At 34.6% G+C, this 14,195-nt stretch overlaps 1 protein-coding gene and 1 long non-coding RNA gene across 2 annotated transcripts; both read left to right on the top strand.

The window, feature by feature from the left end:
• Positions 1–1,684: 1,684 nt before the first annotated feature.
• LOC126827871 (uncharacterized) lies at positions 1,685–3,439 on the top strand. The gene is made up of 2 exons (XR_007682892.2): positions 1,685–1,890; positions 2,702–3,439. It is a non-coding gene; the product is annotated as an uncharacterized LOC126827871 (long non-coding RNA).
• Positions 3,440–4,768: 1,329 nt separating this feature from the next.
• Positions 4,769–14,053, top strand: LOC126827702 (arrestin domain-containing protein 3). The gene is made up of 2 exons (XM_050557161.2): positions 4,769–5,048; positions 11,115–14,053. The coding sequence occupies exon 2, from the start codon at positions 11,127–11,129 to the stop codon at positions 12,162–12,164; it is 1,038 nt and encodes a 345-aa protein (XP_050413118.1). The 5' UTR covers positions 4,769–5,048; positions 11,115–11,126; the 3' UTR covers positions 12,165–14,053.
• Positions 14,054–14,195: the final 142 nt, after the last annotated feature.

Below are 14,195 nucleotides of genomic sequence, written 5' to 3'. Positions count from 1 at the left end.
ACCTAAATCTGCCTATTGCAGGTCTTTATTTTGGACTGAATAATATGCTATATAAATTATTAATTAGACATTTATTCACATGACAAGCCCATAATCATCGCTCTAGTTCATCGGGTGGCTGTGGTTTTGGACGGATTGAAACACGATCGCCATTTAATAATTGAATTTGAAAATGGGTAATTGAGACTTTGTTTATTATCGTAACAACGATAGCATTGAAATGAAAATCAACACGACGCTATTCTTCAAACAGTCATAATTTCGCTCACAATGAAGTAATTTGACTGAAATTTTCAATATATTCCTTTTACATTATCTTTTTTTAAACTATTACTAGTATAGCGAGAACGGCTAGCTCGTTATGCAAATCTTACAGTATGCATCTTCATTGGAATTTTAGCGTTAAGACAAGTATTAAATTTAGACAATTGCTCTAACCAAGATATATATTATAAATCAATATTTTCGACAAACTATGTAATGTGATTTATAAGCATTATTGCGAAACATTATATGTCGAGTTGACATTGAAACCTCTTTTCTCTATCTGTGCCTTGAAATATCTATTATATAAAATGTCACGTGGGCCTATATAATTATCAGTAGGCCTATATAAATTCTCCGGGAATAACCAATTAGTTGTATAAAAAAAACAACGTGCGTTTAACATGGAGATACTAAGAATTAGATAAAGAGGCGGTCGTTCTTGCTATAATAATTTATACATAGATAATACAAAATTAATATCATATTTGAAAATTCAGTCAAATTACTTGAATCTGGCTCAAGTTATGAATTTTTAGCAAAATTTAATCTAAATAATCTCGATTGTCAAGTACCATTGCAACGATAATAAACAGTCTCGATTATCCATTTAAACGTTAAATCTCATCCACCTGGTTGTCTAGAGAATTTATTTTGTGTGAATAAGGTCTATGTCTGGTAATTATCATAGCCTACTAAAGCCTACAGATTATCAGAATAAAGGTTAAATGTGGTTTAAGATCATATATTTCCCAAAGCTCCTGGAAGTTTATGTTCCAAAAAGAAATCTCAAACATATGAATTAGTAAAAGGTTCTGGAAACTTATATCCATTTGGTCATCGTTCAAGTTTTGTTCAAGCCCCTTTTCTCTGGAACAAACTGCCTCAAAATATTAGAACTGGGTTTATAGTTGTCATTTTTTAAGAAAAAATTGAAAATCCGCACTTATACTTAGAGGCTTTTCCTTGTTAATAATTATTTAAATTATGCATAGTAATGATAGTTTATACATTAATGAAATTTGTATGATTTTAAGTTGATTGCAATGATTATATGTTTGTCTTTTTTGTATCTTGGTTTATTTTATATGTATATTTTATTTTTGTGTCCTGTTTTGTAAAGCGCATGTGCGCACTTAATCGTGGAAGTTGTGCGATAAAAATAATAATAATATACACAATTAACACTGTTTTGCCTCTAAATTATTCTTATATTTATCAAATACTCTTATTTATCAAATACTCTTATTTATTTATCAAATACTCTTATTTATCAAAAGTTAAGCTAAATCATGTCCATTTAAAGTTAACATTGGTTCCTTAGTTACATAAGATAAATATTCTGTTATTTTTACACATGCTAGCCTATAATTACATTTTTAAAAAATGGTTTGGTGTGCCTTTAATATGATTACTTTGAGATATGATTGTCATGACATCTTTACACTCGATCACTCGATGGTGGCTATTATAAATTCTTCGAGAAAGGTCGTTTCGTTGTAAATCGGGCATTTCACTTTTCCGCGTAATCGTATATATTTACGTGGTTGTTAGGCGGGATATAATTGATTACCTATTCTTCTCACTTTCAGTTTTTGGTTCCTCCACATCAATATCATATCACAGGTAGGTTCAAATTAATAACATTATATCTGGATATTTAACATCATTATGTGGGTTGTTTTAGTGTTGTTTTCTGGGGTAGACTCTTGCAATATGGAATTTATCAAGATGGTAAAAAAATAATTTGATGGTATCGCCACTCAATTAATAGTCGATGTTTAACCTAATGGGTTTCCTCACATTTTAGGTTGTTGGGTGTTGCACATTAGATCAAAAAGTCTTTTATTGAATCAAATGGCGTTGTTCCGATTCTCCGCTTGTACATGACAAGGGGTAAGGTCGTCTACTCAACATTGTGGTCTTCTCCCTAAATGGCAGCCATATTGAAAAATTGATGTACTATTTTGTTATGCGGTTTTAACCCGTTTCCATCTTTCATATACACACAAAGATTAAATAAGCATTTTCAATTCTCGAATTTGACGTAGTAAGTGTTTTTCGACTTAATTCATTGATGTAGGAATTACAATCTGGATCAACCAGCTGCTATCCTCACTTGAATCAGGGCCGTATGTAGGATTTTAAAAGTGGGGGTGCAGCAGAGTGTTGGGGCGCCATAGCCTCCACGTAAGTGATATAAGAAGGTTTGGATCAGGGCAAACGAGCCCATTGGCGTGTGGGCGCCCTTAAACTTGACCGACTGATCAGTGCCTTAAGAGCATCACTGTGTGATCATAATCAAGTGTATTATTTCATAATTGAAAGATTGTAAAAAAAATTTTTCTTTTTTTTTTTTGGGGGGGGGGGGGCATTTCTCGTGACACCTTATTTTTCTGGGGGTGCCCTGACTTGAATTACTTTTTTTTTCCGTCAGATTTTGTAATCAAGATGTCTGAAGATTTTTCAAAGGCTGTAGCAGCAATCAGTAAAGATGAGTCGGAAAAGAAAACTGTGGCTGAGAAATGTGATAAGCACGAGTCTTCAAGCTTCGATGTGGGATGGCAAAAAGGCGGCCTCGGTTTAAGCTACACCTCAGTATCATCGTCTTCTTATATCAAAATTACCAAATACGACTAACATCCCGTTGTAATCTGACAAACAAGGATTATTTGTCATCAGACATCTCACTTCTGCAGATATACACTACTCTTTACCAAGTAATTCACCAGCTTTCAGGACCACAAAGCAGCACCCCTTTAGCAGAAATCTTGGATTTGGGGACATTTTGGATCGTATTTTTTTTTATGGAATAATGAAAACAAGACAATTAATTATTTTGTTTGTGTCAAATAGGTCTGGGAAATACCCAATTGGTTTGTGTTATCTAAAATTAAATGTGTTACAAAGATTAATAGGATGTCATAAGACATCGTAGATTTTGGGCCCTCGACTATACATTAATCACATTTTAAAACACGGACTTTGTGCCAACTGGAATAAAATAGCATTAACACATATTTCTTTGTTTCCGAATAGAATTATTTAAAATATCCAGATGCTGAATATAATAAAGTATCAACGACAATTCAAAATATTGACACTGCTGATTTCTATTTCTTTTACAATGATCTGTCGCCTACTGCGAATAAATAAACACCCTTTGCATGCATCATCTATGGTTTTTTTTTTATTATTTTTTAATTGAAATGATAATAAATGAAACAGTCTCTAAAGAAGATGGATGGTGGGGAAAATGTCAAAATTGGAAGGCTATTCACTTATGAAATCAGGTGGGGGCCACCAGGGCACTTTTTAAGGCCTCTGAATCACTGGGACACATGAAGGGGGGGGGGGAGGGGATCACTCTGGCGCTAGAAAATATTTGAATTTCAGTATGCCGTTAACTGCATGGATCTGGCGTATAGTTGAGTCTCGGCCGAAAATGAAGATCCTGAAAGCTTAGTGTGGGGGGGGGGGGGGTAGAAAGACATTGTTCACAGATATCCCAGTAAAACATATATCCCACTTTCCTCCCACCTGTGTTGTGTGAGCGTTACACACTCGCACTCTCTCTCCCTCCCCCCACACTCTCTCTCCCGGTTCCCTCCGTCTGTTTATTCCAGTCTACACCGGTAGTATTCTCCCCTGACCTGTGGGATATGCATAGCCTCGTTCATCGAGTCGCTTCATTACAAATGGCGCACGAAAGCATTCGGGCACGCGATTCGTGTGCCAATTTGAAAATTTTCATTTTGTCTTAAATATTGCACATCAGAAGCCCAATTTTTCACGGTAAGATCAACACCAATGTTTATTTAAATTGACCAATAAGTCGTGTTTACAGTGTCGAAGACTGTGGATGATACCGAGTTAGAGACTTGCCTCCTTTAAGGTGTAACCTTAAAGAGACAGAGCAACGAAGGGGACGGGAAGTGTTCTCAGGGGGGTGCTGTAAAATTGACGGACAATGTATATAGATCTATTGTTTGCTATGGTCAACAATTTTTTCACAGGTGGCCTGTTTATTGAACACTATAGTTATCGGCGCGCTCATATTTTTGTTTATAAACAGAATTTTATTGACAAAAGACTGAGGAACAAGCTAGGCCTATATCATTATGTGCCACATTATGTCAATATTAGAGGAGCCTTGACAAATTTGTCAACTAACTGTACTTTTTTGTCATGAACGTCTTATGTCGACTATACTGAAAATTAAATATAAAACCTTTCAAAAAAATATTATGTCTATGACACAATATTTAGGGATATCAAAATGTAGAAATTTGGGTGCGACATCAATATGGAAAAATCCATTTATTGTCTAAATTAGCGCAGTGATTACACCCAATAAATTAAAAATGAATACATGATATGTTAATTTGAAGAACGTCAATAAAATAGCATTTAGATTATAAGAAATATTTAAACGTAATTGACATGTATTGCACGATTGTCAACACCCAGTTATAATACGAACATTGAGGGCCTGGTGTGTTTGTTATTTTTTTAAGAACAGGGCTTCTATATATTAAATGATCTCGGTCTACGTTAAGGTTTCTATTGAGTACATCATTTCTTTACCGAGTTCAGGTTTATCGGGTTACACCCATTTCACATCATCAAACATAATAGAGAATTGGGTGTGTGGGTATTGGCGGTATATTATTGTTCATATAGGTAAACCCTGGTTATTTCACGACTAACGGCCGGTCAATATAAACCATTTAGTTTTATTTCATAGCCAATAACTGTTCATATTGTGAGAGCTTTCAATATAGGTAAGTAATTTATTAACTTGAGTATTTAGCTGAAAATAAATTGTAATTTTGGAATTGGTTGGTAATAAGTTATTGGAAGTGTCTATTTTAGCTGACATTAGATTGTGATCTAATTATATTAATATATAACAATAGATTTTGGAATTAGCAAGTAATTAAGTTATTGAAAGTGCATACTATATGCTGAGATTAAATGTTGATCTATAGCTACATCTTACATGTATATACTAATAACAAGCTCTGAAGCTAAAAGATTTTGGAATTGGTAATTAGTTTAGTTATTGGAAGTGTCTATTAGCTGAAATTAAATTTTGATCTAGTTATATTCATAACTCTGGTGACGTAAACTTGTGTCATGTAGAGATTTTTATTAATCTAGGTATATTTCTGGGGGTTTTAATTTTGAAAAGCAGACGAAATCGAGGAAAAAGGGTTATAGCACGTGCTATTTGTGAAATGTAACTGGGGAAACTTAGCAGTGACAACAACAATGATTTTAACCGTTTTCATTTTAGAAACCTATGTTTATTGTATATATTATCATATTGGATGAATGTTTTCTTGCCGGGAGATTTTTAACCAAGATTTGTGAACATTCCTTTTAACTGTCACCTTTGCCAGTCTTTAAATTAAGACAAATACTCCTAAGACCTAGGAAAGGATAAACAGATAATTTAAAATAGGCCACTAGGCATATTAAAATGTTGTTATTTATGAGCAAATATAATACCATTCATTCAGTAAGATATAAAAATATGACTATAAGCAAAAGGACATAGCATTCAGTGATTTGTAACGGTGTTTATTAACCGCATAATAACTAACTCGTTCTCAGGGTTTTCAACGCCCATGTGTTATTTATTATTTATAAAGTTGGTAAATGTCTTGCTTCGATAATCACTTTGTATATCCTCGCATCAAATAACATGTTTTCTCACTTCGTCTATATATTATCAGATTCATGATCCCTTAATCATTTCATTTATAGGAATTAAGATTCATAATCGCTATAAAATCATTTCAATAATATAACAATTTAATCATTTCAATAATATAACAATTTAATCATTTCAATAAGCATAACAATTTAATCATTTCAATAAGCATAACAATTTAAATGACAATAATTGTAAACTGCGAAGATCAACAAAGAAACAAAATAATCTTGGTGTTTAAAAAAATATATTTATTGTTAATGTTCTTAGTACAATATATAATTTAAATGACAATAATTGTAAACTGCGAAGATCAACAAAGAAACAAAATAATCTTGGTGTTTAAAAAAATATATTTATTGTTAATGTTCTTAGTACAATATATAATTGTGTCCTAATATGTGGTTAAATCTGTGTAATAAAACACATAGTTGAGAAAGTTAAGTTACTCTATACATTGTTACATCACATCACATCGTTGTGATTAATTACATCACGTCGTTGTGATTAATTACATCACATCGTTGTAATGGACTACATCACACCGTTGAGATCACATCATATCGTTGTAATTAACTACATCACATCACATCGTTGTGATTAACTACATCGTTGAGATTAACTACATCACATCACATCGATGTAATGGACTACAACACACCGTTGAGTTTAATTACATCACATTAAATCGTTGTGATTAACTACATCACATCACATCGTTGTGATTAACTACATCGTTGAGATTAACTACATCATATAACATCGTTGTAATTAACTACATCACACCACGCCGTTCTGAATAACTGCACTACGTCCCATTAAATATCATTAAATCGAACATCTTCATAAAAATTGAATTGATTCTGAAAATTTACAGGACCCATTGATGTGTTTTTGTTTTGTTTTATCGAGCAAAAACGCCTATTTTCGGGCAAAAATACATAAAATCTGCCATACACATATAAGCATAGGCGTACGAGCTGGGGGGGGGGGGGGTGCTGGGGGGGAAGGCGGCCGCCCACCCCACCACCCCATTTTGGGCACCAAATTCTGAAAAAATTGGGGCACACAATATTGTACTTTGTAAAAGTTGTATAAAAAAATATTGCGTTCTTGAATGTGTCCAATTTAACAGTGAATTTATTATTATTATGTAACATACTAAGAACCTAACTACATTATTTGGGCACCAACCACCAACGCCCCCCCCCCCCCGTCAAAAATTTTCCCGTACGCCTATGCATATAAGTTAGAGGGACGGGGCAGAGATAAGTATTTTTTATGCAGTTTGTAATGGACTATATTTGAAAATAGTCAGTTTTACTCAAATGACCACGTAAATTTATAGAACATTCTTAAATTACTTTGACAAGATAGTTATGACTGGAGTGAAGTTAATAATAATATGCTAATTACACTTGGAAATTCTTTTTAAAAAAGGAAAAGGGGATTTGCTCCTTTTTCCTGTATGACAAACTTCATCTCCTTATCGACAACTTTATCTGTTTTAAACCGTTTTAAGAGATGGCGCCAACAGCCCAATAATGTCTAAACTATAAATTATAAAAACCATCATCATTACTTATATATTATATTTGAATCTAATTTCGATGAAGGATAAAAGATTTCATGGATAATATTTATTGAATTCCTTGTACTTAAATGACACTGATGACTGATTCGTTGGGTTTGGATATATTTTCAAATTCCATTGTCAAATATATATGTATACCCACGAATCGTAAATATGCGCAATATTTGATTAAAGTTTGTACTTGCTTGTCAAATCAAGTAGATTGGGTAAGGATATTTATCAAAGGCTTTCTGTCCTCGCCACGAATAAAGACGGTATAGACAGTTCAAAACTTACGCAAAGTAAAAAAAAGATTTGAATTGAATAGATTTAGTTCATATTACAATGAGAAATTTGAGTTATAAAAACATTCTTTGTTGTCCGCGTTTACTTAAAATCATTGAAAGGTGATTGAGTAAATTTTATATCGCCCATAACTTAATGTTATCACGATAAATATTATTAATATTTGGAGTCGGCTGTTCTTTGACGAAGAATCGATGCCATGTGTGAGAGAAAAGAGAGACATTCACAAAACATAACTACACAAACTAGGTCATTTCGGGACGTCGTACATGTATAATATGGTTCAATTTTTTTTCAATAGTTCGTTTGCGCCTAGGGGTCTTCAGCAGTGTGAGTAAATCGGAGGACTCCAGAGAAAACCCACGAGCTTGGACAGACCTTTCTTGCCACGTACAAGCTGGGAATAAAACCACTGTCGGTTGTCATATCAAAGATAATTTAAATAAAATATAGGTTAAATTTGTCACCGTAACCCACTTTTGTTTTTATTAATCAATAAATAAAATATTATATCAGAACGTTGATCTCAACGTGACTTTATCCGGGCGAGGTTTACTGATAGGTTATATAGATATTTCATAGCGCATACCTTTATACATATATAAACAATAATATCGAGCTATTATTACGAGGTTTAGTATATAGTGTTTTACGTTGTTGTACTAGTTAAAAACGTTTTAATATAAATAAAGACGACTGTGCATGCAATACTGTCGAATAAAGCTCAACACTGAATTTATACACCCATCCTCCGCCAGCGATTTTTCACAAAGTTTCACACAAAGATTGTACATTTTACAATTGATTGATATTTGTAACTTTACCAATAACTCGGTTGGCTGAAACTGCTCTCTGAATTCTCACCGTGCAAAGAAGACTTAATTACTCTAAATATACCCAGAATGTCTACGGAGTGTGCAAAAAAGGTCGAATACCAACCGAACAGAAATTATACGATTCAAATATAGGTTAAGGTTCAAATCAGTCCCGAAACGAAACGTCTCCGGCATTCTCCATCCGAAGAAAATAAACAACGCCTCCAAAATGAGAACATATCATATAAACTTGTCATTTGGAAGTTTCATGCTAAATCATTAAATTAAACAAATAAATTTCGAAGTGGTCCTGTTTGTGAATAACAGATATTCAATATTTAAGATAAATTTCGAGATTTAAATTCACAGTAATTGTTCTTTGTTTGTAAGGGAAATCAGTAATACCATCATTACACACAACACAAATGGAATACAATGTACTTAAAGATACATTATGTGAGATTCCATAACGAGTTGGCAGTTCTCATTATAATAGTTAAAAACTAGATAATGTAAAGGCAATTTGCTGAAAATTTCATTCAAATTGATCCACTATGAACCGAGAACTAACCGATTGAAATTTTCGCCTAGCCTCGATCATTATTACTAAAGTCAGTACGATAAACAGCATAGTCTCGATTATCCATTTAATCGTTAAATCGTGAAGGAAAGTTATGCAGTAGATCGGCTTATAATCCACTAAAGATAGCAGGCTAGCGATGCCATCTAAAGTTGAATATGGTCTGGATAGGTTAATTAATGTCTAATTAATAATTTAGTTAACATTTCAGGCCTAAAGAAAGACCTGCAATAGACAGATTTAGCTCTTGCATAATGTATGTTTAAAAGATTTATTTCTGGCGACATTTCGACGAGGGTTCTCTCGTTTCTCGTCTTTAAGTTTGACCTGGTCTCGACTGTCATGTAATCAATAAACAAAAGCGTTGCTTGAGCAAGAATGACTTTAACCAATCGCATTGTCATTGGCTTAAATTGGAGTGAACCAAAGAGAGCAGCGAATTGATAAGGATGCAATTGGATCATCACGTAGTTGAGGCCTTTGTTTGCGATATCACCTCGGTGGAAGCGGACGTTAAATAAAGCTATTTCGCACACAGTTGAGGCCAAAAAAAAAAAAAATAAATAAAGAAAGGAAGAAATAAAGGGTTCATTGTAATTAGAATGTATGAGATAACTAGTGCCTGGTATATGATTATACAGTCATTTCCCAGACCATGTACATTCAAATCGATTAAAACCTTCGTAAAATGATCAGGTAAAATGAATACACAAATTAATTAATATTTAATAGATCTGGGATGGGGTGGAATGAATAAAATAAATCGTAAATATGACTTAATGCAGAGGCACAATAATAGTTTCTTAACATAGTTTTAAAGATCAACCTTTTTTTCGTTTTATTACCTTTCACCCAAAGGCGTTAAATTGAATCACTGGACCCGCAAATGACATGTAATTGTATTACTGACATAAATAAACCAATTCATAATTCATGAATCATTCAATGAATTCATGACTCGGAGGTAAGTTGCTTAAAGTGGTGGGAAAACATCATTGTGTTCACTTAGCTTAAATAACGAACTGTGTAGTGTAACATTGCTGAACTGATGTACCGTATTTTAGTGGAGCTAGGGGTACAGATCTATATTTCGTTTCGTTTTTTTTATACTTTCGATGGCCTACACTACCACACTGATCCGCAGTGAATATTCGCTTGGCTGCTACAATCACTGATAAGGATGACATCGATGCGACTTAATGAGCCAGAAATATTAACTTTTTTCCTGCGACAAATAGAATTCTAAAACATTTTTTTTATGTATTATAGAAATAAATAAAGGCGTTTAACGTATTTGTAGGTAAAAATTATTTCCTATTTAGTGCAAATGGGTATTGAAATGAGTAAAAGTCCCCATTCTGCCCGAACTAGAACGTCTTATGTAAACAATACACGCGCCATTGAGCCAATCATTGACGCCGCGTGATGAGACGTCACGTGTTAAAGGTAGTCATCTTTTACAGAGATATTAGAATACTTTCGTAATCCTCTGTGAAACAGACTGGACATGATGTAGTAAAGACACGTAAAAAGAAATTTTGAACTATAAAAACGAAACGGATCTGTGTTTTATTGAGATTAGGGGTAAAGTCAAAACCAACATGCCATGTGTATGGTCAAAAGTGGTATGCAATCTTATAGCGTAAGACTGGTTAAACCACTATGCCAATAGTTATCCTCTCTGTAGCAATACATTCATCAAATCCTCTTTAACCTAACTTTGCTGAAACCACTGTAACGTGTGGAGCGTTACACCTTGTAACTCTACTTAATACCATCCCCTCTCAATAGTTTAGCGTTTTTCAACCCAGTGTGTCGTGTGATTCACTAATGTGAATTTTTTGTGTATTTTTTCAGGTATAAATCAATATGTCCAATGTCCAGGATCTCACGGTACAATTCTACTACGATGACAACACAGAACGACAATTTTACATGCCCGGAGACTTAATGAGAGGAGTGATCACTGTGTACCTTCGGGGTCATGTTACTGTCAGAACTATCGAACTGTTTGTTTCTGGAATCGGTGCCGTGTCCTGGGAAATCCCGGGCAAAAAGAAACTTTACTCCAGTAAAGAGACATATCTTGATGGTGCCAAGAAAATTGTGGAGGAACATAATGGTCGAGCTTTAAGTTTAGGTCGAGGGGCACATGAGTATCCCTTCCAGTATCAACTTCCTACAGATATCCCATCTTCGTTTAACGGTGTTTATGGAAATATAACATACCTAACCAAAGTATCACTGGAATGCGAGGATGAGCGTCATAACTTAATCGTCAGTGAACCCTTTCTGTTCCTGAGAAGACCATATCTTCCAGCTGAAAGTTATTCAGATAAGGACATGAGCACAAGTCGCTCGTATTTCGGATTTTGTACCAGTGGAAAAGTCAAAGTCCAGTGTTCATTGACAAGAACTGGTGGGGTTCCAGGAGAGGATATATCAATTAACGCTGATGTTATGAACTGGAGTCCACGAGAAATTATCGTCATTCAAGCGGCTATCATTCTCGACAGTGTTTACTCCGCAAGAGGTAAAAAAATCGCTTTTCGACAAATCATCAATAAAAGAGAGGATCCTTATGATTTTGATAACCGAAAAGGTCGGAGATGGCGGAATGTACTGATGGCAATACCTCCATATATTGCCGAAACAAATTTAAAATTCTGTAATATCATGGATGTTTCTTACACGTTTCAATTTCGGGTGGCTGTGAGCGGTACTGAAGATATTCAACTGGAGTGTCCTATCTTCGTTGGAGGTCATCCAGAAAGTTATGACCCGCGCGGTGGTAATTCCGCTTTAACACCATCGAATGTGGTGACACGTGAGATGTTTCCATGGCACACAGGACAAAGTACTGTGACAGAAACTGTTGACGGTGATGCTTTCTTTGGATATCGGTAAATTTATAAACTTGTTAGTGAAGTATGTGACATAGATAACAGTGATGTCGGAACTAGACAGCAACAATGCAGACTGCCGTAACGTGATTATATTGATACGGCTGTCAAAGGCGTGTCTTAAGTAACACGAACTAGATTAAAGGCCGCGTCGTTCGTAACCAGCGCTTATAAACGGATATATTATTTATGTACCAGTTATACCAGTTTGGCACATTGCAAAACTAGGCTGTGATTTATCTAGGAGGAAATGTATAATATCCTATAGCCCAATATATAGTTATATAAATATCTTACTACATCTATATAAATGTTTACAGTTTACATTTAGTAAAATCGTTATCTTTGTTTGTTTAAAACATACTATATTCGATTCCATTGTTGATTTTTTTAGTTTAAACTTTTAAATATAGAATTACCAATGATTTTCTATATATGAAATGGAATAAAATCGACTCCGTGGACACCGAGATAACTGCTGTGACGAAAAAGACATCGATGCTGAAACTACTGACACAAGATATTGTATGGTTACTAATTCCTCTAAAAGAATCAGTTTTGAGGAACATCAATAGAAGAGAAACCCGCTTTATGGAGTTTTAGTATTAGGTCTCCTTCATGTTTATGTTTAGTCCCGAAATGACCTAGTTTGTGTCGAGTGGACGTTAAACCCCATTTCTCTCTCTCTCTCTCTCTCTCTCTCTCTCTCTCTCTCTCTCATGTTTATGTTTTAGCGTCATTTATGTTTGTTTCAGTGTATAGAGTAGGCTTGTGTATGGTAGCTTTTCAGTAGAAAAAAATAATTTATTGTATCTCATTTTCTGCGGTAATCAAAACTAATATGTATATAAATCATTATGATTAGTGTTTACACACACGCACGTACACATGTCATATAGACTCAGATAGGATGTTATTGACGAAACATACCATAATAAAAGAATGTAGGGTATTTTCAAGTTGCGTCCAGTAGCAGTTCTGCAAGTTACAATCTGATTAAAATACAGATCTATATTTCGTTTAGTTTTTACCCCCCCCCCCCCGCGGTACGCAAATAGTGTAAACATCTGGTATATCGAGGTTGTGGACCTTCTAGAGGTGACAATTTTGATCCGATTTTGATGAAACTCGAAATGCATGTTTATAACCCAAAGATCTTGGTTGCTCTCGATATCCGATCGTACCTTCCTTAATTATGGCGCTTGATGTTACGAAAACTCGCTTTTTGTTTAGCTTGTTCTCTATCAATCTCTTGAAAAATGTGGGCTGGTTTATACTTTCGATGGCCTTTACTACAAGAAGATCTGACCAGTTGTAGTGGGGTCGCGTAAGGGTCATACGTGTGGCTTTTGATCCTATGACGCCAGACATTGATTAATCAATCAGCGTTGACGTTTCTAGTGGTTTACCCACAGTTCCGTGTTCAGTACGCAAAGATCTCCCCGTAACAGACCGGTTCATTTGCTGATCCCTCACATCAAGCAGAACGCCTGTAACATAACAGCGCCTCCAGATCCTAGTGTTATGAAGATATCGTAGATAAAACTTAATATTTGGCCACGGGCATTTCTTTATAGGGCGCGTTCCGTAATTCTCTTATAATGATTAGTCGACCCCAAACCAATCTACCAATCAGATCCCGTGATACAGAAAAATGCATGGAATCATTTGATAGGCTTTAATTCTCGGACTTTTTGGTCGTCTGTCTAATGAAGGACGCAGATATTATTATGCTGGCGCCAGAAGCACATGTCTTTTTAACGGAACGAATATACCATCTAAGTTTAACAAAATTATCATTTACTATAAGAGGGAATGTATTTATATTAAATGGGGTTGTATTTATATGTGTATCCTATTTTGTTATGTAATAAAATATGTATCTAAAAGAAATTGTGCTAATATTAAAGGGAGTCAACACTAAATCATGTGCATTTCAAACCTGGTCGCGTCACTTCTTGCAGAGATGAGCTCGAAAAACGCTGTTGATCAAGGGGAAATATTATGCAAAGGTTTCAACAGCATAGGCGAAAGG

The sequence above is a fragment of the Patella vulgata genome, chromosome 7 (assembly GCF_932274485.2).
Source record: "Patella vulgata chromosome 7, xgPatVulg1.2, whole genome shotgun sequence".
NCBI lineage: Eukaryota > Metazoa > Mollusca > Gastropoda > Patellidae > Patella > Patella vulgata.
This window is presented reverse-complemented; position numbering and strand designations above follow the sequence as displayed.